Raw genomic sequence first — 26,054 nt, 5'->3', positions numbered from 1 at the left:
CGCTCTCACGGGTTTGATGGTATGCAATGCAATACGGAAGGGGAAATTTATGCCACGCCTAGTTTACCCTAGCGATCGCTTCACGGGTTTGATGGTATGCGATGCAATACGGATAGGCAAATTTATGCCACGCTGAAGATGTCATCTCTTGAAAAACATGTTCTCTTGGTATCGGAAATCTGAAAACAGCTGATTTGTATGGGATTTCGTATCGCGCTCAATGATACCTTGCGCGAGTGGAACAGCTGTGTGCGCCCTGGAGGGGAATTAATGTTACCTCTTGTTTTGGATGCTCTCTTGTTAGCGCAAATCTGAAAACGGCTTGTTTGTATGCAATTTCATATTTCGTTTTGATGTTACCTTTTGTTTGGGATGTGGGAGGCCATGTAGGCCCATGTAGCAGAATATTTGCGATAGTATTACATCGTGTAACGTTAAATCCACCACTTTCGGATATTTTAAACAAACGTAAACAAATAAAAAGATGTTTTGTTATCATTTTTTCACCTTATATTCAAATTTCGACGACAAAATGTTTCAATTTTCCTTCCATTGTATTCCTTTGTTTCCCCTTTCCAAAATCGTGAGTAATGTTGCATGTTTTTATGCATCCTTAAATTGTCGCTCCTTGCGCCCCTGTCATCCTCCGCCTTTTTCTCTTCTGAAGTTAATTATAATAGATGTTTGCCTAAGCTAACTTCGCTTCCGGTTTCGCTTTCAACTAAACATTAGGCATGTCTGGCCGTACCGTTCAAATCGGTTTGGCACGTACGTACAACATTCGCTTGAACTTGTTCCTACCCTTGCCTACATGTTCCAACTGTTAAAGAACATGCATATAGGGACACCTTACGCACCTAACCACCTCTGCTTCTCTCTAGATCCTTTTTCTCGCAGAAGACGCCAGTCGGTGAATTTTTCCTTACTTTTACTATTTAGCTTGCTGTACAAAAACGAAATACGAGCGCCGACACTCTTTACATTCTCATTCCATTCCTTTCCGCTTAAATCATGGTTTAAAAATGAAAAATACATGTGTATAAGTATACGTGTATAAACGGAATCAACCGATGCAATAATATTAAACCCGGAGCGTAGGATGATAAGAATATACATATAGCACATTGTTTAACTTTTTTTTTGCTTTTTTTCATTTAATTGATCCCGGGTTTATAAATAATTTGCTCGCTGTATAGTTGCTTTTTCTAAGAGAAGGATTTTAAACGAACATTTCCATCACTCATGAGCTAATAGCACGGATATAGTGAAAGAATGAGTGACGCTCGTCTCAAGTCATCTCACTCACTATGGTGAAACGTGCCATGGTGAGAAGCCGTAATGCTGTATTACGTTACGTTGTAAACGTTAATCTCACACTAAACATTGACATGGAAAACAATCATGGATGCAGCGAATTAGTGTTATTGCTAATTCTCCGTATCCATGCCATGTTGTTTCACCCACCCGTAGGTAATAATATAAAACCAAACATACACAACAACAAAAGTGAAAAATGAATTAAGACCTTCACATACATTTCGACGCCAATTTTTTGCTTTTCCAATCTCAAACGTTTTCCTGTGTTTTGCTTTCCGTTACCGTGTATATTGATTACATTGAGTATTCTTATCGTTTCGGGCGGGCGCATTCGCATTTCCCAGGTTTTCCGCACTTCTCGGTTAGAATTTTCCGTTTTACTCGGATCTACTAGAGTTAAGGAATATGTATGCAAAGAGATATAATGAAAAGCGTAGAGAGTTGTTTAAGGGCGTGATAGAGAGAGAATTGGGTGTAAGTATGTGTTTATGCAGCTGATTCGATCCCCTCTTTCCCTATGTCAGCCACATGCGACTGCAGAGACTCCTAGAGTAATGTTTTTTATACTAACTTTTTTAACAGGGGAAGTTTTCTGGTGCCTTTTTTCATGTGTTCTCTTCAGTATCTTCAGTATCTGCATTGTAAGGAAGGAAGAAGAAACGGTATTAAACTGTGGAGCTGCTAAGGAAGTTTAAAAATTTTATCCTTTTCGAATCTTTTGTCCACACAAACAAGTGAGAGCAAAAATCAAAACGTTTCTACTTCGTTTGCTCTGTTTCCTTCATTATCTCTGTCTCTCTCTCTCTCTCTATCATCGTTCCCAATTGAATGTGTGGTTTCGTTACTTATTATTGCTTCTAACTATGTACACAACAGCGGCGGCGTAGATACAAGTTTCCAAAACTTGCAATATCATTATTACTCTACCTAATGCAAAAAACGGAAACAAGAGTATACATTTATGTTCGGTGTAGTGGTATTGGGGGGCTTTTTGCTGTGTTTAAGCGAACCCCTGCATGCACACGATGCGACAAACGTAACGACAATAACATATAACCACCCACTGCCGGTTTTTTTTTTGTTTCGTTTTCACCCTTTACTAAGCAACATCCCTGTGTTTGGTTGTTAATAGTTGTTTGAGTGTATGGCTGCACGCGTATTTTTAAAAGCTAATCATACTAAACAGTCGCTTTTTGATTTCTGCACTACGATTCCAATCGTCCTTTCTGCACAGGCGTTCTTCCATCCAAACACCCTATAGGTAAGGGGCGCCAAAAATTAACTGCTTGAGTGTACATACACCGAACGGGGAAAGTAGGTTTGGAGGGCTTTCTTGTTCCTGAATTCGATTCCTTCTCTAACCGCTTATGAACTGATCGCTTGTTAGTATTTTACGTTCATCACATTACATGTACAAGAGCAAACACGTGTTTTCTGTTCATCAGATGAAATTGAGAGTAAAAAGCTAACGTTTCTCGTTCTTAAAAAAGCTAAATACGACTTTTTGTGTTGCTCCTTTTTTTTCTTGCATTGTGTTTTGATCTGATCACTTTGAAGTGTATGTTTATTTTCACTTTTCCTTTGTATCATTGAATTAATCTATTTTTTCTTCTAAGAGTGGCATTCTGACTTACTTTCCTTATCTGATTTATATGTACATGTAGAACATAAAAAAAATAAAATAAAAAAATATCTACCTCAAACACTTTACTGTTCATTCCATTGCTTTCAACAGAATATTTTACAGTTTTGCACGTATCTTTTCAAAACGACTCTACTTTCAAAGCCTATTTCTTTGAACAAGTGTATGAAAATGCAACTCAGAACTTCTCTCAACTCTCTTACTCTCACAAAGAACAAATAAGAAACGGACCGACTTACAAATATTTGAATTTAGATAATTCCTTTCTGTCACTGTTTTCCGCACACAGCACAGTCGGCAAACACGATCCGTTTTCGATCGATTTGTACTGTTTGTAATAGCGTTTTTGAATTGGCCGATTTTTTTATGCTCATCTTTTCGTATTCGTAACGTATCTAGGGGATAACGCTTAAATATGCATATCGAATCGCTCTCACAAGATTCCGTTCGTGATGTACTGGTAGCCATCGTACAGTTTGGTCGAGAGGGAGTTCAGCGAGTCCTGGATCAGTTGTTCCACTTTTCGCTCAAGCTCCTGCTCGGTCAGATTCATGTGGAAGCGATTGCGCAAATTGCGCACCGTACCGGAGCATCCGTTTTTGAAGCAGGGTAGTTGTGAACCTAAACGATAAAGATAGGGAATATTTAGCACGTTTTTCAGCCAGCACCGGAGGATCTCCTGTCTCCTGACACTTACTGCTTCGCATAATTTCCACGATGTTGATGATGCGATCCATATGCTTGCGAGCTGCTTTTAGACCGTCCAGCAGCAGATACTTAAACTCACAGTACAGCTCCGACTCTGGACCACCCATCACATCTACAAACTCGGGCGTCAGTTTGAATGGTGACTGTTCGAAGCCTGGAAGTGCAATTTAAGGAGACATCATTACATGTGGTGACTCTGCTCTGAAAATGTGCCTGTCAATAATTACCTAAATTTTTTGGCGATATGCTCAAGATGAAGCCAAAGTCGATATGGATCAGATGTCCATCGGAATGCAGCAGGATGTTACCATTGTGCCTGTAAAGTAATACATTAGAGATTGTTTCTCTTGGCGATTTTTGTTGTTACAATTCTTCACTTACCGATCTTTCACTTGCAACAGGTACGAGATCAAACAGTAGGCAGCGCAGGAATGCATAAAGTTACGCTGCGCCGTACGGAATGCAACCGTTTCCACGTCGCCAAACTCATCGATAAAATAGTCTTTCAGGCTCTTGTTGGAATTCTTCTTGATCTGATGCAGCGAAACCGTGTTCACGATCGTTTCAATCAGCCCAGAGTCGTTCGAGAGACAGACGATTCGGTACGGTCGCACCCAAAGTCCCACTTTTTCCTCCTCCCAGATCAGCTTGAACATCTGGAAGCATAGGATTTGAAGTTAAAGCTTATACTTATACATTATCGTTCAACAATTTATTACCTGTAATAGCTGCGTGGCCATCAGCTCCTGTCGTAAATCATCACCACATTTAACGATTGCCGACAGAAGTCTCCAGGACTGCAGATGTCCGTAGGGTGACGAGTCTCGTATTTGTTTTTCCTTCTCATGCCACGGTTCCTGTAAGAAAATGATTCAACGTGTTAGATAATGGTGTCGTTCGTACAAAGTGGCTATTCATTCATACTTTTAACGCAGCAGCGGATGGATCCGATGGATCATTGCTGAAGGGTTTTGCATTCTCCGAGTTCAGGTTGGCACAGTGGCGTTTTTTCACCTCCCCGATGTTAAACAGAGCAGGAGTGTCTGAAAGGTGACGAGGTAGAAATGGAGGTTAGATTTAAAATCGTTATGCCAAACTTTAACCGCAATACTTACGATGATCGCGAGAGTCATACGAATCGATAGAGAACTGCGATATCGCATCCCGATCACTAGACATTTTCGTGAGGCTCAGATACTGGGCCGTGATTTCGTCGTCTTCTTGCGACCACACATCATCCTCCGTTAGGCCGAGCTCCATCGTACTACTACCATTCGCTCCGTTTTCTGCCGAACATTCCGAAAGCTTGCTATGCCGACTTCGCGACGAGGCCAATGATACTGCCACTGTTGCTGGTAGTGGTGCAGTTTGTGGTACAGTAGTAGACGAGGTCGATTCTTCGCTCGTTTGTTGGCAGGAGGAGTTCAGTTCAGTCTTATTGGGGTTGGTTTCGTCCGTGTTTAGCGTGTTCACACTGATGCTACTGTCAAGCCGTTCCTCGCTTTTCGTGTGCCTCAGTGTCGGCATCAATTTCGGGATGACAGGTGACGTGTAAATGTCTTGTACTTCGACTACCTCCACGTATATGATGTAGGGTGTCTTGTCTTTCGAGTTGAGCACGGCCGTTTTCTCCTCCGTGATGCGCACCACATGATGAGGAGTTTCGGTGTGGAGTGGAAGCCAAACACGTGCTGGCAGATTTTTGTTGATTAGATTTAGAAGAATGCGCAAACGGGACGTCTTTTCGATCTTGGTCTGCAGACAGGTGAGCATCTTGCCGATGTCGATCAATGCCTTCATGAACTCTTTTTCGGGTGCTAGCTTCGGAGCTCCGCAGGAACATACGGTCTGTTGGCCAAGCAGATCGTTCACAGTGCCTCGCACGGATTCGAAACACACGCAGCCATTGTCAAATGCTCGACCCGTGCTCAAATCACCCAGACACACCGGCGATCGGTTGCTAGGACCGGGCACTCCGGATATTGGAGCGTGATGAGCATGGTGATGTTGTGCCAACAATCCCATCATACCCGTGGCATCAGACTGCGAGCGGTGATGCGTTTTACGTACCGCAGACAACGCTGGATGGGCTTGTAGAGTCGGATCGTTGTTCGTTCCCAACACTTCACTACTGCTGGGGGTGATAGGGGCAGCGGTAGCCGCTAGCTTCACTCGTTCCCGCTTCGGGTATAGCTCGCGCAATAAGCTCAAATGTTTACGTACACTATTGCTGGCACCGCTAAGCATCTCCGTGTTGAAATTGTACGCCTCCAGCAACCAGACACACTTGAGCGAAAAGTCCACCGATTGTCGGCACCGGTACACCAGGTACGGGTCGAGCACTTCGGACAGCTCTTCGATCTGCATGTACATTACGATCAGCTGCGGTATGTACAGATCCACCTCACCATTCGGGAAGCTGAAGATCTTATTGCCAATAAAGCTCAGCACACCCGGTTCCTTCGAGTAGAACAGGTAGTGCACGGCAAAGTGTATGTTGAACACGGGCGATTCAAAGAAACGTAAAAGACCACTCTGTCCCGTTCGTTCCGTGCGAATCTGGGATTCGTCGCGTGGTCCACTGCCGGTACAGTGTATGATGGAAGCGGATGTTGTGCTGCAGGTGGAAGGAGTAGCCGCAACCGCCACACCAGGAACCAGCTTCAACGATGCGGTCGAGGACGATTTCGAAAGGGACGCTTTGGGAATGTTTAACTGACTGCCACCGCTCTCTGTCGATGAAGAAGTTGTATCGAATTCCATCGACGCTGAGGTTGTTGTCGTGGTGGTTGCGGTCGGTGTGACGACACTGGTGGTGTTGCTGCTAGTATTACTGCTTTGCTGGTTGTGGTTATGATGTTTGCTGCTGTTGCTGCTTCTCGCGAACATACTACCAAATTCACGCTTTTTCAGCAGCTCCGTTGGGGATTTGACTGTAGTATTGAAAGTGCTGCTGGACGATGCACCAGCAACTCCAGCACTTCCGGTCGTTACAGGACCAGCTTCTTCCGGTGTCGTATTCGTTGCAGCTTGCTTTTCTCGCTGCTTCGCATGCTTCTTCTCATGATTATCGATAATGCTTTGCGCCGTCCGGAAGATGGCATTCTTGGTTGCACCGAAAAAGTTCCGAAACATCACTTCATTCTTTTGATCGTTCTTGGGAGGATCGTTAATGGCAGCTTTTGTCTCACTCGGACTGACCGCCGTACTTGGCACGATAGTGGAAGCAGGTTGCTGAACAAAGGGAACCGTTGTTATTGTCAAGGCGTTCGTAGGTGTCGTCAAACATTTCCCTTCGGTAACGATCGGTGTCGTTGCATCCGGATGGGCAAGCATCTCGTCCTCTTCATTGCCGAGATTTCCACCTGTTGCTACCGGACCATTCTCGCCGTCTTCATAGTGAATCGGAACGAACAGTTTCTCGAGCATGATGGCAGCACGGGTCATGTTTTGCTGCCGGTAGCGAACTTTATCGCTCACCGGTCCGCTGACACCTGATCCGGCAGATGTTAGAGTGTTCTGCTGTGGATGCTGCTGAGGTTCAATGCAGTTGTCGAGCGGTCTCATGTCTGAGTCGCTTCCGTCTTCTTTCACCGTTCGATCCATGGTTGTAGGGTAGAAACACAGGTCGGATTGTAGCATCCGGTACTCTTCCTCCATCGAGGTGGTTTCCAATATCTCGATGCATTCCTCCTCCGACGGATCAATCTCGCCCGAGTCAAGACTTTCCCTAGATCGGCGAATTCTCGTCAACGAGGTGTGATCAGGTTCCGAGCCACAAATAATGCCTAAAAAAAGGGTAAATTTATATTAGAAAGCTGCGTAACGTTTGTCACTGCCTGGATGAAAAATACTCCACTTACCAGAGTCATCCGATCCAAGACTCGTAAGATCTTCCCGCTTTTTGCTGTCACTATCCTTCACAATCGAAGTTACGATCGTTTCGGCATCCGTGGAATGACAGCTTTTAAGGGCCCTTAGCGTAGCAGCTATCAACATTTAGTAGAAACAATACTTTAAAACCGTTGCAGGTGCACATTGGCAGAAAAATTAGCATACCTTGCTCTAGGATGTCCACCTTTCTGCTCATCTGTTGCCGATTCGGTTGATGATGCGTACTGTTGGTGGTTGAGGCAGCTGCTATTACAACCGTTTCTGCTTCCGGTTCGATGCCGCTCGAACCACCTTTTGCAGTAGTGCCGGCAATAGAGATTGAGGTAATTCCTCGACCACTATTGCTCGGTGTGTTGGTCGGATTGGTGGACGAGGATTGGATGATTTTGCTGCACATCGTACCGCTCAGTATGCCGTTCGTGCAATGTAGCGTATTTTCCGATTCTGCGCTCGGTGAGGACACTTCCACCTGTGGACGAGTCTTGTTAGTAAGATTCTATCAGGGAATAAGCTAAACTCCACTGCATTACCTCCGGTATCCTTTGCAGGGCACTATCTAAACTTCGATTCCGGTGATGTTGGGTCATGTTGATGCGATTGTTGGTCACCTGCGACACTGGAGGTAAGAGAATTCCCATTGATCTATAGGAAAAAAAATGAGACGAGTAGGGAAAATAAAAAATTAGACCGTGTTTGAATACGACGCGGGAATAGACGAATCAGGTTGCAAGAAAATCACCGACATGCTTGACCGGCTGTGAATACTGCTCATCCGACAGAGAAAGGTTAACATCAACCGTTAAGGCGAAGTTATTTAACCCTATCGTTATGTTCCGGTGTCGCATACATAAGCATTCATATTGCACGAGACACGTGTCGTTCTTCGCTTGAATGCTCGTCTATATCACACACGTTCGGTAGTCTTTTGTGGGTAGGAACACTTTCCTTCAATCCTTGGAATATCTTCCCCGTATGCTGTCCCGCACATTGGGCCCTGTAGTGTACCTTTTTGGGGTCGTTGGCGTAGCGAGAGAGGGTTAAGGATGACCCGTATTCGACCTGGGAGTCGAATTTATGAAGGTAGTAAAACACCCAACCAACGCGTTCAAAAAGGATTTATGCACAGTCAAGTTGAGAAATCTTTGCATATGTTTGCGGAAAAAAGGTACACTAAAACAGATTACTTCACGCGTAATACACAAAAATTTATACAAAAAAATACACGACTTGTGCAAGACCTTCAACGTTCCATTTGTGTGCATAAATTTGTAGCCTGTCCATATCGTAAACTGGATGCTGAGTGCATCCATTAAATGCTGTTGCTGTACGGATTAATATTCGTGTCGATGAAAGGGTCTAAAACATTCACTTAGCCAAAAACCACTGACTGTACCATTACCAAAACCAATACAAAATATGATCATGATGTACATTTAGAAACAACAATATTAAGCATTTTGTGAGAAAAACGGCAACTAACGATAGGAACCACGCATTTTCGCTGCGACGGTAGCAATTATGATGTGCTATCTAGACACAACAGTCATCAGGGTGCACCATGAATGGAGGGCTAAGCCAAGGTACACACCAAGGTCATTGGGGAATTAAAAATGACTTCCGCGTTATTGTGTAGAATTTTTATAAAACAGAAGTTATACGAAACCGTCCCCCTTGAGAGTGTTCAATCATTCTCCAATTTTTGAGCTACAGTCCAAGTCCAACCGCACAGACATTGCGGACACCACAAGGGAATTTAACGCATTATAATTCCGTTTAGTGGACAACGCCTTAAGAGATGCTAACGTCTGTAGGGAGAACATTCTATGTCCGTGCTTTGGGTGTCGTCTGTTGGCATTCAGTTTGTCATGTCGTCTTACGGTGCTACCATTCGCCTAACCGGCGTTTGGTCTGTGGCCAAGTTTGATTTACTGCAGTTGCATCTCAAAGCCTACGCGCGCTTTCCCCGAAAGGAGAGGGTTTCGTTTTTCGGTGCACGCGGGTTAAACTTCAACGCGAGCAAGTTCCTCCCACTCGAAGCATATCCCTTGGAGGCCACATATAAACATAATTCATTATGTTCCCAAAATAGTACCTCATCAGCATTTCTTGGTGATGATAACTGACGGGAAAACAGAGAGATAAAATGTCGGCATTCGTGTACATACATGCGCAACATATATGGTCCCGGGGGATGATGATGAACTGTGACGGTGGTTCGTTACCGCCATTCGGATTTGGCGGTCCATCACATAACAGATGCTGCATTCCAGGGTGTGTTACAACTTTGGGAATGATTTGTTTATTTAAGTTCACGCGGAATGTATGACAACCGATCGGGACTTTGCGGATTTATCGTCCTCGTGTAAGAATGTGGATGTTTTCCTGAGAAATTTTACAACAATATAGCTCCTTCAACTGTTTTAAACTGTTACAGCTATTTTCACTTTTCAGTTCTAGTTATTTTATGGTGTGTGTGTGTGTGTGTTGAACTTCAGGCCCTTCAGCTAAAGGACATCAGGCTCGACGCCCTAGATGCTTGTGTTTGCGCTTGGCAAGCTAGTGGAATTTGTGTTACATCACCAAGTTAAGCAAGTAAAACAAGCGGTTATGTACCGCAGGTATCTCCACTAGAACATCCCCTCCTTTTCCTGGGGAAGACTCTATGTTCGAACGACTCACAGTTAGTTACATGGAGGCCGCAAGTAAACCGATACTTGTAATCGATCGTGCAAATATCTCTCCCTACATTGAACGCACCGAGTGAATCAAGACGATCATCGATGAAGTGGAGATTCGTGCATCAAGTGCTGGGCAAGAAAACTCGACTAAGTTCAACACAAAGCCTATCGATTCTTTCCGGTCGGGCTTCCATTCGAGCCCGCAGAACCGGTTCTGAGCGTTGCACATATCAGCTTGGCACACCAAAGTTGCACATCCCATCGGGGTACGAGGTTACGCAAGAAACGCTGGTTCGCTGCTGCTGAGATCACCATCTCGAAGATCGCATCGCGAAGATGCAAATTTGAGGTTAAGAATGGGGAAACAGAATGCTCAGTTGTCGGCGACATGTGTCCAATTCATCAAATTACGCCACACACCAATGCCTCTGCAAATCTTCCATTCCGTCAGCAGTTCGTTCCATTCGAACTCGCTGCCATTATTTACATAAATCTTGTCACAATTTGTACGCATAGAAAGCAAACGCTGAAAGTGTAATCATATCGAGCGACTACAGCAACATACTCAAGAATTGCGCGTGCTTCACCTACTCTGCGGAATGGAATGCTCTGGGAAGTATCGTTGGGTCATTTGGTTCCCATGTGTGGTACAACGTGACGGGTATTTGCACGCTTTGCCTATGCACTCAAATGGGCACGATGGGAACGAAACTAATAATCTACTCGTAAACTATATCGCTTCGGTCTACCGCCAACGTCCTATGCTCTCAGACCTCAGGCTCCACACTCGAGAATAACTTGCGTCGCAGAGCACCGCTGTAACGTGTTTCGGGCTAAATGAAACAGTTTTGGGTGGACATTTGCGATAGAAAATCGAACGACACACATCGTTCACCCTCTGTCCCCACGTGGAGCGCGTGGTTGAATGCGGAAAACTCTCGACCATGGTATCTCCACATATGCCACATGAGAGATCAGAAGTGCGAATTAAGAGGCATCTGGTAAGTGGAATAAATAAACAGTTAGGAGTTTGGAAGTGTGTGTACGCAATAAAATGCACCAAGCGACAGCCAAAATAAGCGATCTCACGCGAACACGTGCGACAAGGGACGTGTTACGATAGTTTGCAAATTGACGGGAATCATTAATTACGCTTTGCGAGTTCTTCGCGCGCAGTTGTCTTGCTGCTCGCTTATTAGTTTTGGCCAGTAATTGGCCGAATAATGTTCGACGCGTGTTCGAGAACATATCATGTCGGGTATTGTGGAATCGTACACGTATTAGGTAGCCCAATAGTGTGAGCATTAGCAATAGGAAGTACCAATCATTGGTTGACGGATCCTATCACGAATGAGTTCGTTCTCAAGGTTTTCCGTCAAACCAACCGTGAACCAACAGAACTGCCTCACTTTGAACTTTATATTTCCTTTTTTGATTTATATTTCCCTTTTTTCACCTGTATCCTAGTCACGGCACCACACCACAGCTGCCGTAAAGAGAATTTCGCCATTTTAAGGGTTTCTTTGGCACGGCAGACCGTTGGGTCTCCTCCCCCTTGTCAGAAACTTTAATTTTCCCACGAAATACCGCACTTGCAAGGATTCACATCCGACTGTCTGGAGAACTGAATTTTCCCATCGCTTGATCTTCACGAACGTTGTAACGCTTCGCTGCTTCCCTTTGGTTGATAATTTATAATTCATCTAAATACGTAGTATTCGAACGCTGGAAACCCAGGTGCTGGATGATTTCGGATTTTCATCTGCAAACGGTTTCTTCTTGAAAACATCCAAAACTTATGCGTGCAAAAGTAATGTCTCTCGTACAAGACATACATATATCGCACATGTACATTTGAATAACAAGCTGCACCCCCCCCCCCCCCCCTCCCCTCCCCTTTTGGTTCATTTAATCTATACTCCAATTTAATTTTCGACAACAAAACTACCACCACCCAGCTCAACACTGCTTCTTCACGATGCGAAGCGTGAATCAGCCAAGAAAAATTACCTTCGCACGTGTCCGCACTAGCCCAGCGCGACACACACACACACACACACTTTATTTAGCAAACATTTTATCCAATACAGTGGAGAGCGTTTTTGTTAACGTAAGTGGTATGTTTTGTGATTTTTGCTATTTTTTATCATCCCCTAGCGGTTCACCCAAATCGACTGGCAGCCGAAACCGAAAATCCCTGGATTGAATAAAACATGAGCATGGATTTTTTGGTTAGTACCTTTGGGCTGTATCGTTTGGCCATCGTTTGGGAGAGAGTGCGCTTTTTGTGCTGGCAACATTTTGCCTCCATAAAAAGAATACAAGATCCAGCACAAAAAAAAAGAAAAGACAACAGATCCTCCACCCACGGAAAAAGCTCGCGGTGAAGAGATAAGAACGAACGTATAACGTTTGCAAAAATCGAAATCTACAGCATCAAAACTTGATGCTGGTGACTATCGGGCGTATCGGGGATGCCAGGGTACGTTGTGACAGTAGGCGAATTGATCGTGAGGCTAATTTACATTTCTACGGCTGGAAGCAGCGACAATAACGATGGCGACACACATTTCGTTACGATTATCATGCCAGTTTCGATTAATTTGCTTGTTTTGGAAGTGTATTTTCGAATTTGTTTTTTTTTTTGGGTTTTTAAATTTCTTCAAAATGAAAGGAATAAACAAATGAACATTCTTACACCGATTTATCTTCAGTTTATCACCAGTGTTCGATTGTGATTGGAACAAAACTCATTTCAAGTCAACGAATGTTTATTTCCATCCCTTTTAGAATATAAAATAATTAACAAGATACACACAGGTACCAACGGCTGCAATATTAAAGGGCGTTACGAGCAAACACGCGGACGAATCTCCCAGCTACGGAACGGAATGGAGAGTTCCCCGCAGTTCCGCGTGCACGTGCACGGACAGCGCGAAAACGTGCCTCAACCTTTCACACGAAGCTCACACATCGTCGTTGGTACTAGAATGTGGACCATCCTTTCTAGGGAACGCGAAATAATAAAGCCTCACACCACACAGGCCAACTGCGTCTGTTTAAAAGCTAAACACCAAGCTCGTGTGTCGTCATCGGGACCTGGGTGAGGCAACAATGATGAAGAACAGATATTTAATGTATATGCATATCTACTTAATTTGTTCCGCAATCGGACACGTTCCGAATAGCCACTAGAACTAGACATGATCGCTGAGAGTCGCGCCGCGATCGTTGCGGTCGTATAATCAAATGTGCCTTTCCATGGCGACAACGTGGGGAATGGTGGCAAACGCGAACCCTCATTTGCAACACAGAAACTGGTTTTGTCAGCGATGGAAAGACTTGTTTTGATGTTGGTATCCGGTGGATGGATTTTTAATGGTGAAATTGACGGGAAATTTACAGACATATTTAGAAAAAAAGGCAATTATGAAGTACTCCTAACAAGCTGATAAACGAGACACGTGTTGTAACTGAAAGGTCGAAGCAAATCTAGGTTAACCCTCAGGATGTGTTTTTCTAACGGATTCTTATCGAATTGATAACACCTGCAAACGAACATTCGTCATCTGTTTTGAGACGGATTAAGTAAGGATTAATATCAACGTTTTCTTTTTCAGGATAAAAAGCGTGTTACCAACGACAAGGCGAACTCTGACCGGAGATCATTTGTTTCGTGGTGCGCTATCGTTACAGGTGATTCATAAGTGGTCGCACCTTAACTAGACTAGTGACTGTGAAGATGAAGATGCTTCACTCTGAATGTCTGAATAGATTTTACCAAGCTCGGGAAACGCAATGGAAGTACAATGCAATGACTGTTTTTTTTTAAATAAAAAGAATAGAAATAAGCTTTACTTCATCATTGATAAATTGATGCCATTTAGTATCCATCCCATGAAAGATGTCTTGGCGGAGCACTACAAAGAGATTTAATTCAGACAAGTGGCTTCGTACGACGATGGAGACAGCATGTTTTTCCTTTCCACTTGAATACACAATCTACAGTAATTCATGAAGATAAGCAATAACGTCATCACACTGAGAGACTTACCCACAAGGGTTCGAAAAAAGAGATCGAGAGACTTATATGAGACTGGATTAGTACAATCTTCATTCTAGCTTTCCCAGTAAACGATTGAAAAGCAAACGCAACACGATTAGAGTGGGGAAATCCTGGGAATTCCTCCTTCACAAAATCATTGGCGAAAGATTTGCGAAGGACGTTATCTTATCGTTAGTGATCAGGCTTGATAACGTCACAGATTACGCTCGTATTTGTTGCAATAATTCCTCCTATCGAATGACGACCGTTTTGTTATCAAATACTGCGCGACAGTTAGCCCCCCCGAAATAACTTACATTCTTGGAAGTACCCCTGCGGGAAACACCGGTAAAAGAGGGTGTTTTTTTAGGTCTAAACCGTTGCCAATGGCAAGTGAATGAGAAAGAACAATTTTTCGTTCGTTGACCGTACCTGTGATGCACTGGCACAGTTCTAATGCTACCGCTTTCCATCGTGCACTGCAGACTGATTCGTTCGAAGACTGTTCGTAACACATAAGAACGAACCCGTTACAGCTAACGTTTGTGCCTTACGGTGCGTTACCCATCTTGACGAACGAGTTCTGTAGGTCAAGGGAGATCCTACTTTCGGGCAGGTGCTGGTTTCATTAATCACACACTTTCTTCACGGTTTCGTTGAGCCGAAAGGGAATTTTTCCACCGTACTAACCGAAGAAGCCCCAAGATGAATCAGGCCGATCGCAAAACAAACGCTTTACGAACCACGGATAGACGCACCGGGAAAGATAACGGAAACATACACGGGCACCATCCACTTATCGGGACACATTTCCTCTTTCCTTGCACACTGCGGGCCGACGCAGAAAAGGAGACGGAGAAAAACCTCACCTCACCATTGTTTCACTTTTCTCTACTTGGGTGCTACCTGCAAGAAGGTAACAGGGCAGAGCATGGAGATCACCGATGGAAAGGAGATTGAAATTTCAACACACTATTTAGACACGCACACCAACACGCACGGAAAATACACCCCGAATGGGGGATGGTGCGGAAAAACTCCACACTACGTGCGGGCGCTTTGCAGCGGAATTTTGAAAGCTTTGGAGACTGCGAGAATACATCGACGCAGAGCACACCACTAACACAACACTACTACGCAAGCACACAAATTGGACCGTAATTTCGTAAGGGCGGGTGAGAAAAGTTTCGCTCCACGCAACAACACCTGCAAAAGCGCGGCGAAGGGCTGGGGGCAGAAGGAAATGGGCAACACAACAGGTGTTGTACGTGTTGTGCTACGCTGGTGGTAGTTGTGTGGCCATTTCATTAGGCAGTGCATTAGAGGCGTACATACACAAGGCCACGTTGGCGCCGTTTGGGGCAGATTGAAGGACAACTTCCAACACAAATGCACACGCGTTTAATCACATCATTCTGTCAACAGCGAAGTACACTAAACGGCAAACGTCAACATTGCACTACTCTCGGACCATAACGTCTTTATCGGTCGGGCACACTAATCACCATACAGACGCGTTACATAGTAGTAGATGACGTCTAACGTCTGACTTCTGGCACACTAGTACAGGATATAACCCACCTTTCACCTATGACCACCGTCGTCCAACGAGTGCGAACCTTACCTCGCTATTACCCGCAGTGGACGGATGAGTAATAACAGCGCGCTGATAAAATGTCGTCTCTTATCATGTGGCGAATCAAGGTGTGACGTTACAACCCGCAACAACGCTACAGACCCCGGGGTGCACACATTTAGTGAACCGATTCCACCCGATGACGGCCGTCAACTGGGCTCGCGGCACTCGCTCTCTATCGATGTGGGTGTGCTTCCATCCACTCGCGGAAAACTTCAACTGGAGAAGGGGGTGGTGGTGGTGAAAACACTATGCGCGATAAGTGAAGAAGCTTCCCGATGCTTTTTGCGTTGGCCTACCAAAACAATGGCGGCACTAACACTCACAACCCGGCCACAACCATCGTTGCGTATTGCAATTAGAGTGTTAGATTGTGCGCCGTTTCTTTCCATTGCTGCTGCGTCTGAGTGGCCGTTGGACACGATCGGTGAATTCGTAAGGTTTCTCTCGCTCGCCCAGGCATCCCGGCTCCATTTCAAAATTGGTGCGAAAGCAAACAACAATTCCAATGAACCGTAACGAGCGGGTTTTGCGCGGATGTATGTGGTGCAACAAGAATTTACAACGCCTCATTGGACGCCACACTGTGCGTTCTGGCCGTATATGTCTGCGAATGGACAGTGCACACTGTTGTGTGTATACGGGTTTTTGCAAACTTAAGGACATGCCGCGGTAATCAACGCTGAACACGCAAGATAAATGGAGAAGGCATCGCAATCACTCACAGACGATGTAATGTAAACATCGGGGAAAGATTGCTGACGCATCCCTCTTCTCCGACACCCCACCCGGGAGGAGATAACGGACAACATCAGCGAGCGTCACGAGGTGTGGGTCTACGGTGGGTCTGTGCGGCCTCTGCGAGTGAATTTTGGGGACCACCATCAAGTGGAACGAAACGAATTGGTGCACCCCAAATGCACCAACACCATGACACGATGGCCACATTTGCAGGTGAAGGTGAGAAAGAGGACGGAAACCCCCAGCCAAAACTCAAACTTTCCGTCTCACAATCGATTATGAAAGTGCTTTTACGGCGCAAAGTCTAATTAAATTGAGTACGCGAGTGTAGTGCCCAAAGATACAGCTAGAGAAAGAAGAGATGATGGAAGAAGCAGCCATTCAAGATGAATTTATTTATTTTGATGAATACCGCACACACTGTGACCGCGCGCCATAATAGAAGAGAGTACGTTAGCTTCATTTTGGCGACTTTTCCAATGCAGGTTATCCGATAAGAGGCACAATTCAACTTTTGGTAGACCTGACGATGGGGACAGACGATGGGGAATCCAGTAGCATAGTGAAAAAGATTCCCTTTCTTTTCCGTTTTTCTTCAATAGATTTCATTTGGACCACCCTGATACCCGCTGCAATTGGATGGAGGAGTCCACAGCTGCAGTTCCCATCCCATCCAATGGCTTCCAGCAAACGGCAAAGCAAAAAGAGCTTTGTGGTGTGTAACGCTTCGATTGCGGACCACGAAAGCGAAACGAAACTTTCCCAAAAATAGTGCCGTCGAGGGTGCGAGCCGGCGAGGGCTGGGAAAATGTGCTCGAAAGTAAATCTGGGCGCAATTCATCAACATCAAACGTTTCGCGTTGAGCTATGGTCGAATGTCTGTGATAAGTAATAACCTCTCTAACATTGTTCTCCTCTATTTTGAGCACTACTCTAGTTGATTCCCCCATTCCCCCATTCATTAACTGATAAGCGGTGACATTACAACACTCGATAGAATTTGTGTCATTGAACATTGATCATCGCACTTCTTATCGCCAATGAATGCTTTTTTGTGAGGCATCTACTAAAACAACCGATAATACTGCCGTTGCCGCTGCTGATGATGCAAAGGTACATTAAATTTATGGCTTTTCCGAATGAACCGTTGCGCCGCGTACTCGTTCGACACGCAGAACTGAAGCGCTAGCTGGTGTGCGTCCCGTCCCCGTGGTTCGGGTGGGGATATTTTTCTTTGTCTCGCATGCAGCTCAAGGTTCTGGTGGTCGATGCACTTGCTGCGGGTATACACACGCGTATATCATCACTCACGGAGGGAGAGCAGTAGACATTTACGAATGAAATCGATGATCGTGACACGCTAGATGAAGCGGTGGCCGAACCGGGATCCGTGTCCTCTTAGGAAATTGTTCCGCTTGAATGAGCGGTTCGAATCAAGTCAGCAAATAGTTATCACCACCGGCCAAACGTCTTACTGCTGTTTGCACATTGGATCAGCAGTTTCTTAGCGGATGCCTAACCACCACACGCTGAAGGTTGGCCATTCGTAGTCGGCGAGTCGTTACTGCTGGGAGCTTTAGACGATGCCTTAGCGCTACTCGAGCGTGAGCCAGATAATGGAGATAATGGTTGCTTTGGGCGCTGTTACACACAAAAAAAAAGAGGATGACGGTCCCGAGCGTCAAACAAGACGTTTAAATTGGTAACAAACAACACCAATTTATTACGCTATAATATTCAATCATTCAGCGCTAAAGGGTTTAAGTTTGCCAGTAAAACTTTTTTGTTCCAATATGCTAAGTAAGAGTTAGCGGCAGTGAAGAGGAGACGCGACGGAACACCTTGAAGATACACATCAAGAATTATTATACAGTGCTTGCACCATCACCATCGTCCTTGGTGGGAAAGTTCGTAACACATTTTCCAAACACTGGAAAATGATTTCCTCTCCAAATGGCAGCCAGATCTTTCCGGTAGCTCGTACAGCGAGTGTTCTTCAATGTACTCCGGTGCACTGAAGTAAAGTTAGCTTGTTAAACAACCCTTCAGAGGGCTTTACAGCGATGAGTACGGGACGTTGCAAGTTCAACGCAAAAGCTTCTTTGGCGAACCGAAAGACCGAAAGACCGAAAGAGAAAGCAAGAGTAATTAAAACTTTCCGCAAACACTATCGGGGGGAGCAAAACAATAAGACGCCTTCATCTGCCACGCTTGTAGTACTTGAAGAATTGCCCATCGACAATAGGAAGGTTCAGTCGGAACAAACACACACAGGGCGCTGGTGTTCCTCTACGCTACTCATGTTGTTGACGTTTCGCCACCTTTCTCCCTGCTCGAATGTACAAATTTGCCTTTTTGTGGCGAAACGATGGTACATCTTTCACTGATAAGGGATGAAACAGTATGCAGCTATCAATTCGAAAGATGTCTCTACCACGTAATTCATCAGCGACCGTGGGGGGCGTGGAGGAGCGTTTATTTGAAAGTTTTCATACCAAAAAAGGAAATCCGTACGAAAACACACGACGGCATCACTCGGCACCGTATTTCATGCGTACTCAGGGATCTCTCCTTGCAGATATACTACAGTCACACTCCGTTGGGTTAGGTCACTGCTTTCACGCCTGTCAACGATGGCTTTAGATTGGTTGAAAAAGTTGTGCGAGTATCTCGAGTTCCTCTCTCTTGCCACCTAAAGCTTTTGAATATAACTTTCATTGACCTCCGACCATAACCACTCGGTGTGTAACCGAACGTCAACAACATCCCGGAAAACCTCTGGCAAAACAAGGTTCTTTCAGCTTCTAGTTAAACTTTACTAGCATCAGACCGAGGTACAGCGAGGAAGGAAGTAACGCGATGACAGCGTCTTATGCAAATGTCAATTAAGTGCAGATTGCACGTGGTAAGTTTGACGTTTTGCGATCGAGTGCAGCTTTTACCAGAGGGAGTCGGATCGAGTGTTCAAGGCAATGTTAAAGTTAACGGATCACTTACACGTTTAAACGTCAACGTCAGTAGCTTACTTAGATTTGGTTGGTTGAAGGGAGTGCATGTGCATGAAGTCTAAAACATGCCAGTTACTCTAATTCTATCAAATTACCACCATGAAATGACATTTATGGGACGTGCCATTAGGGCAGCATCGTCCACAAGTTTGACGGCCACACACATTGTGGTCTCTCTCATATATGATGTGTGCGGTGCATCATAATGAGGAAGTCACAATTAGCTTTCCCCTGCTGCTAATTACTGTAAACCGGCACCACGGTTCGGTCATGGTCGTGGTTGATAACGTTTCACTAATAAACGTATCGTTCGCTCTCTGTTCATTAAATAATGCTCATTCAGAAATGAAAAACAAACCGAGGCGGCAAGTAGAGCTGAAAAATGATTACTAATTCATCCCAAGACGGAGTGGTGAAACTACAGCCCAATCCGTAAAGTTGTTAGAATATTGATTAAAGGGCTACTCCTTCTTCTTTGAGCTAAATTGAATTCCCTTCCTTAAGCGGTATTATATGACCGTTGCTATCTGGGGAAAGGATATTATTTCTAATACGAATTAATTTTCCCTGCGTGCCCCACGCTGGCCAACGGGCAGTTTTGATTTATCTGTTTTCCAACCTTGCTCCAAACACAGTTCCCAGTGTTTTACCATCATAAACATTAAACAACCACCCTTTGGCGTCCCGCTCGGCAAATAAATTCCAATTCCATTTCACACTAGCGGACAGAACGGAGTGTGCGATACGTAAATAACCCTTCCCAGTGCAGTGGAGTCTCCAGTTCTCGACCGGTTTGTGTCTGAAATGCACCTCCGTAGGCAGGCAACATTTTTATCATATTTTACCGTCTTATCTGTTTTCACCTTGCCAGAAGCAACGTTCTCGTCGTCACCATCGTCTTCGTTGCGGCTGTTTAAAGAACTCTGTTTTATTTTCTATTTATGACGCACAGATAGGGGAAGAGACACATCTTCCAGTGATCCAGCGTTTCTAGGGCAGGAAGAAATCTGACTCTTATCCGCGATGCTGGGTTTCATAAATTTTAATAAACACCATTAAACTCTATCCCCCGCAGCTTGGGGCTAACTACGAAAAAGGAAACTAATGCCTTCTGGTCTCTCATGGGCAACAAGCGGTCGGTCAGTGTCCTCCGTGGGTCCATTAGATCATCGTAAACAGAATTTTGGTTCGTTTTTTCGTAACGTAAACGTTGGCAATCCGCCCGCAGCCGCAACATGTACCGTTTCGAATGCAACGACGCGTTCGGTTCGTCGAAACCCCTTTCGTGCTAATTAAATCAACCTTAGGTCAACCCGCGCAGTAGGATGCAACTGACACAGGTACATGCCCCAAAAAATCTTGATTAGCGCTCCCCTTCCCCGGTCGGTACTGATCGAACTTGATCAGATTACCAATCAGAAACTGTGGACAGCAAATCCGATTACCAAATCGAAGACCACCAGCAATGTGGCGGGCGTAGGAATTATTGCTGGAGCAAGTTCAGAGCTTTACGGACTACCTCTCCCCACACGAGTGGACGAGTTCTAGCGTTCGTTTGCTAGAAGACTGTCATAAATTATCTGCTTATTGCACACGATTGCAGGCATCGGTAAAGAAAAACGTTAAGGTAAACTGTAACAAAGTGTAACGGCAGAAGCAGATACACCTACACCGTCGAGCTTCTCGTTGTACGCATGTTGGACATTATCACAGAATGGCTGCTTCTCCCAGGGTCTGGAATTAATGGCATAAACGTGCCGTCAAAATGCATCCGGAAAGCGCTGCAGGCAGTTAATTAGCTTCGCTACTTCACATTAAGGAATGGGGTTGGATCAACACCGAGCTGGAATTGGATATCGATAGGTGGTGGTGTATGCGAGAAGTTTTGGTTTGAAGATTGCAACGAAAGATCGCTTGCATGTACGTACGAACAACCCAATATGCAATGGAACCCTTTACCACTGGAGGGAAGGCCCTACAGGGATTGGTTTCCGGTGCTAACAATTAATCAATCGCAGGTACGGCAACCAGGAGCCGAATTGCGACATTCTGCCCTAGTTAGATCTCTGACTGAGCCGCACGATTGTGTTGCATTTTAATAGCACCTATTGGTCAACAACTGCTCGAGTATCTTGACCCAGACTGTGCATTCGTTCCCTCCCGGTCTTGCGGTGACTTGCAACAGCGACTAAGGTCTTAAGCAAAGAACTAATGGCGGCTTCGCGGAGACACGTTTGGCAATTTTTAGCTACAACACCAGCGACCAGCAGCAAAAACGTGCTGGAATCAATTAGCACCTGTGTGCGGTCCAGCACCCGAAGTCATTTGGAACAACTTGCAACCATTCTCCTCTAGGTTCGTTTCGAGGCGTTGTAGTTGGACCAAGGAAAATTTGGACTCTTGGACATGTGATGCAAACACGACAGAGCTAACGCTCGCTGTGGCAAGGCAAGCACATGCGACACGCGCGTCTCTGCTAAAGCTGTAGCACACGCAAAAACACTCTGAAGGAATGGTCTAGGCAGTTGTTCACGCGTGAACCTGATTTCACGTTACGTATCGCACCAGCACATTGGATTTATTATCGATTTGTTTTAATTAAATTAACTCCCGTGCTCACGAGTCGTTGAGATCTTCGTGGCAGCCGGCAGGCCCTTCACCATTGTCAGCAAGCTCGTGCCTTCTTTATGACCCCATGGTGACCTTTATCGGTGCAGTTGGATGATAACGATAGGGCAGGCTATTGGGTGTGTTGATGATGGTAACTTAGGGCTGGGTGTGCCCGGAATCACATAGCAGCAAAGGTTCTACACATCAAGCGAAAAAAAAGGCACAAAAAGGAAGAGTTGTCATTTGGAAAGCAAAATTAAAAAGCTTTGCTTGCCCTTTCGGTTCCTCTGTTAATCCTTTTCCGCGTGGTTCACGCAATGTCTAAGCGCCATTGTTCTCCGCAGGGCCTGTGCGTCCACTTCCGGGGCAGACTCATGGGGCTGAACGCAACTCGCCGGGGGTCATTGGATTTCTTACGTGTTGATAAAATTCCACCTATTTAAGCATTCTACTCACGTACCACGTATCGGTTGCAGCGTGTGGATCAGGGGTTGGTAAACGGTAATATAGCACGAATTAAAAAAATCTATCTGTACAACTCTAGATATTATATTAATTAGGAAATTAATATTGCTTCTCTTCTGCCTATGTCTACAACATTAACATGCTATAAAAAACACTGTAAGTACCTTTGTAGATGGTATCAGTGAAAATGTAGATTGTACAAATCTTACCCACTTCTAAATGCGGAACGGCCTTGCCGACCCCTGGTATGGGCCCCACACACCAGAGCCAGAAGTAATTTGCCATACGTGGCCGTCTCTTGAAAGTTGCCAGAAAGTACGAATAATAGAATGGATCGGAAATGGAGCTGCGATGGTGTCCGATCCATCCCACTGGGTTCTTTCGTTGGAGTATCAACTTCCCTTTCCAATGGACTCAAGTTGACGAAATGACGACAACACGTGTGTGAGCTGTGACAAGTATTACTTCCGCATCACGCATCGGAATTAGTGTTGCAAGATAATTACATTGCAGAAGAGGAATCATCTTTCCCATACACGGTTTAGGAAGTTGAGGAAGGCAAATGATGTCATACGTTACATCCGAGGCTGAAACGTGCCTTGGATTACTGACAGGTTCCTGTAAGAACTCACAAGCACAATGTAGCCAGTAATTAGTTACGTTTAATATCGTGCATTGAACAGAGCACGTCACATTCAGACAAGATTCTTAGTTTATTAGCTCGTAAAAAGAGTCATTCATTTTCATGACCCAAAATTTTAAAATGTCCGTTGTTTTACTACCAATTCACTCCAAAACAATATTCCACAAAGCGCAGCAAATATGTCAGTATGGGTTTCGAAACTCACAACAACAAGCGATTGTAGAATTCCTTGTTCATGTCATTTAAAAAAACTGCTTTCGAAATAACAGCCCACACACAGCTCCTAACCAACGGGTCGACGCCAACGAGCTTACAACAAAAACGTGCCCAACCGTTCTCGCTATAAATGGTCAATAAATTTGCGCAAATCGAATCGTGCAAATAAAACAAAAAATCAAATGGTTCTACGCCAAATGGAGGTGGAAAAGTGGTGGAGGGTTAAATCTACTTGCATTTGCCATTGCCTATTTCAAGCGAGATTTGCAGACAGTCGGTAAAGCAGCAATGGGCAGGCATATAATGAACAAAAAAGGAAGCATACAACAGAACCAGTCACGCCACGAGCAATAAAGTGCACTTTCAACAACAGTGTTCCAAATTTATCTGCTCGCAGCCACGGGTGGTCGTTCCGAATTTGTTGACCGAGTTTCTGAAATTTGTCGTCCAAATATATTTTGTGCAACAATTATACAGCAAGCTGGGAACACACGTGGAATTCGTAGTCCTCAGTATAGGGATAAAACATCATTGTCTGTTTCTAGGTGATTATTTTGGTTCCATGCGCTGTTACACGCAGCACAAGAACAATGATTTTAGTGGGTTTCGTTGTTTTGTGAACTCCCCCCACAAACCAAAACACCATTTCACTAGGGACAGTTAATGTTTAATTGATTACCATCCCAAATTTGTACCCAATGAACCAATGCTCATTCGAAGTTTATTATTTCCATACCATCACGGGACAAAATAGGATGGTCGGAACACTGGTACTACTGCTGCCACAATGTCGTGGTCTAGGATGCGGGATTGTAAAATAATCGTCCCCTCATGCAAACGTTCACCACGATGGGAAGCCATCAAAAGTACCCCGACGTACGAAGTACCGACCGATTCTCCGAACCCTTTTGAGGGATATCAGACCGAGGGATTAAACTCAAAACTGTCCTCGCAAAAACGTACCGACCGACCATGACAAGATTGTTCATAGCTTTATGACATTGATGGCGTTGTAACAGGTGTCCCAAATCTGTACCACATTCTTCGGTGGGCTTTTGAAAGCGATTTGAACGATCTATTAGGGTAGCAAGCGATGTTCTGTCGTTTGAAGAGTAGAGAGAGTATTCTTGGAACGCCGTATCACCAAGTTTTGGAAACAAATATTTGGAGTGCACTTACCTAAAGTCTAAACTAAGATTTCTTTGGTGCGTTGATAGTCTCGTCTTTGGCGGTGGCATTCCGGACGAGGACGATCCACCGTTCGCATTTGGTCCGGTGCGTCCATGAACCGAGGGCATGCTGCTGGTGGAGAGACCGCTGTTTCCTCCACCGCCACAGCTGTTGCTCAGGCTTAACCTTGGCTTGTGGAACCGTGGTGGCATACTCGCAATCGTACCATTGGACGCAGTACCATCCACCGAAGCGATGGCACCGGAGGACGAGTTCGACAGGGAAGCACCTGATGGGGGTTTGATTGCGAGAGGCGCCAGTGTCGTTCCGAGGTCCGTACACGAGGTGGAGGCGCTCTTTTTCTTCGGCAGCAACTCATTTTCATTGCTGTTGTTGTTGCCACTACTAGCTACTGCTACGGTTGCTCTAACGCTGTTGCCGCCGCTACTACTACTGCTGCTACTACTACTGCTATCACTCTTGGTCGTTGTGTCAGCCTTTGCTTGGTGCAGTTTACCGGTACCATTCACCAGTCCGGCACCGCTGCTCAGATGAGGATGATGGTGGTGGTTGTCCACCTGATCGACGCTTACGATCCGTGGTCCACTGCTGCCATTTAGCAGCAGGCAGGTGGTGGAGTCTGCCGACGCATCCAAGGTGTCCGCCGTTCCGAGACACTTGTCGTCGAGCGTCGTAGGACTCTGGACGGGTGTGGTTGCTACCGAGGTATCTTCCGGTGTAGTTGCTGCGGGCACTACATCCAGCTCCCCATCCAGCCCAACGACGAGACTGTTGTTTCGGTTGGTGCAGCTGATCTCGCGTATGTGTCGTAGCTTCTCGTAGCTGCTGTTGGGCGGATGGTCGGCCACCGCTGGCCGATGGGTTTTGATGTTGAGCAGCAGCTTTGAGGAGGTGGATGAGGACGACGTTGGGGTGGATTTCGAACCCATTAGGGTGCCGTTCGTGAGAACCATACCGCCGTTGCCGTTGGTATGGTCGTGGCTTCCTCCGGATGTCGGACCAACCCCGACGACACCGTTGGAATTCGCTGTCGCCGCGGACGAAGGCGTCGCGGCTGTCGAGGAAGCTTTAAATGCAGAAAATACGGAATTCATCGTTGATGGAACACGGGCGCAGAGACGGAAGCAGTAGTGGACGCTATCGTTGCTTACCACCGCTGCTTCGTTTCCCTTGCGCGTAAAGGCTTTCTGCAGGAGCTACGGTGGGACGTAAAGCACTTTCCTTTCACTCATAAAATGCAAAACGCCACCAGTATCGCCA

General features: G+C 45.3%; 1 protein-coding gene across 1 annotated transcript; it reads right to left on the bottom strand.

Annotated features, from left to right (window-relative positions):
- Positions 1-500: 500 nt before the first annotated feature.
- LOC128300555 (serine-rich adhesin for platelets) lies at positions 501-26,022 on the bottom strand. The gene is made up of 11 exons (XM_053036656.1): positions 24,783-26,022; positions 8,092-8,203; positions 7,727-8,030; positions 7,531-7,656; positions 4,783-7,455; positions 4,592-4,710; positions 4,387-4,524; positions 4,049-4,323; positions 3,895-3,983; positions 3,657-3,821; positions 501-3,580 (listed from the first exon to the last, which is right to left on the bottom strand). Exons 1-11 carry the CDS (start codon positions 25,886-25,888, stop codon positions 3,393-3,395), a joined length of 5,295 nt encoding a protein of 1,764 aa, XP_052892616.1. The 5' UTR covers positions 25,889-26,022; the 3' UTR covers positions 501-3,392.
- Positions 26,023-26,054: the final 32 nt, after the last annotated feature.

Source organism: Anopheles moucheti, chromosome 3 (assembly GCF_943734755.1).
Source record: "Anopheles moucheti chromosome 3, idAnoMoucSN_F20_07, whole genome shotgun sequence".
In the NCBI taxonomy this organism is placed as follows: domain Eukaryota; kingdom Metazoa; phylum Arthropoda; class Insecta; order Diptera; family Culicidae; genus Anopheles; species Anopheles moucheti.
The sequence above is the reverse complement of the archived record's forward strand: the minus strand, read 5'-3'. Positions and strand labels throughout refer to the sequence as shown.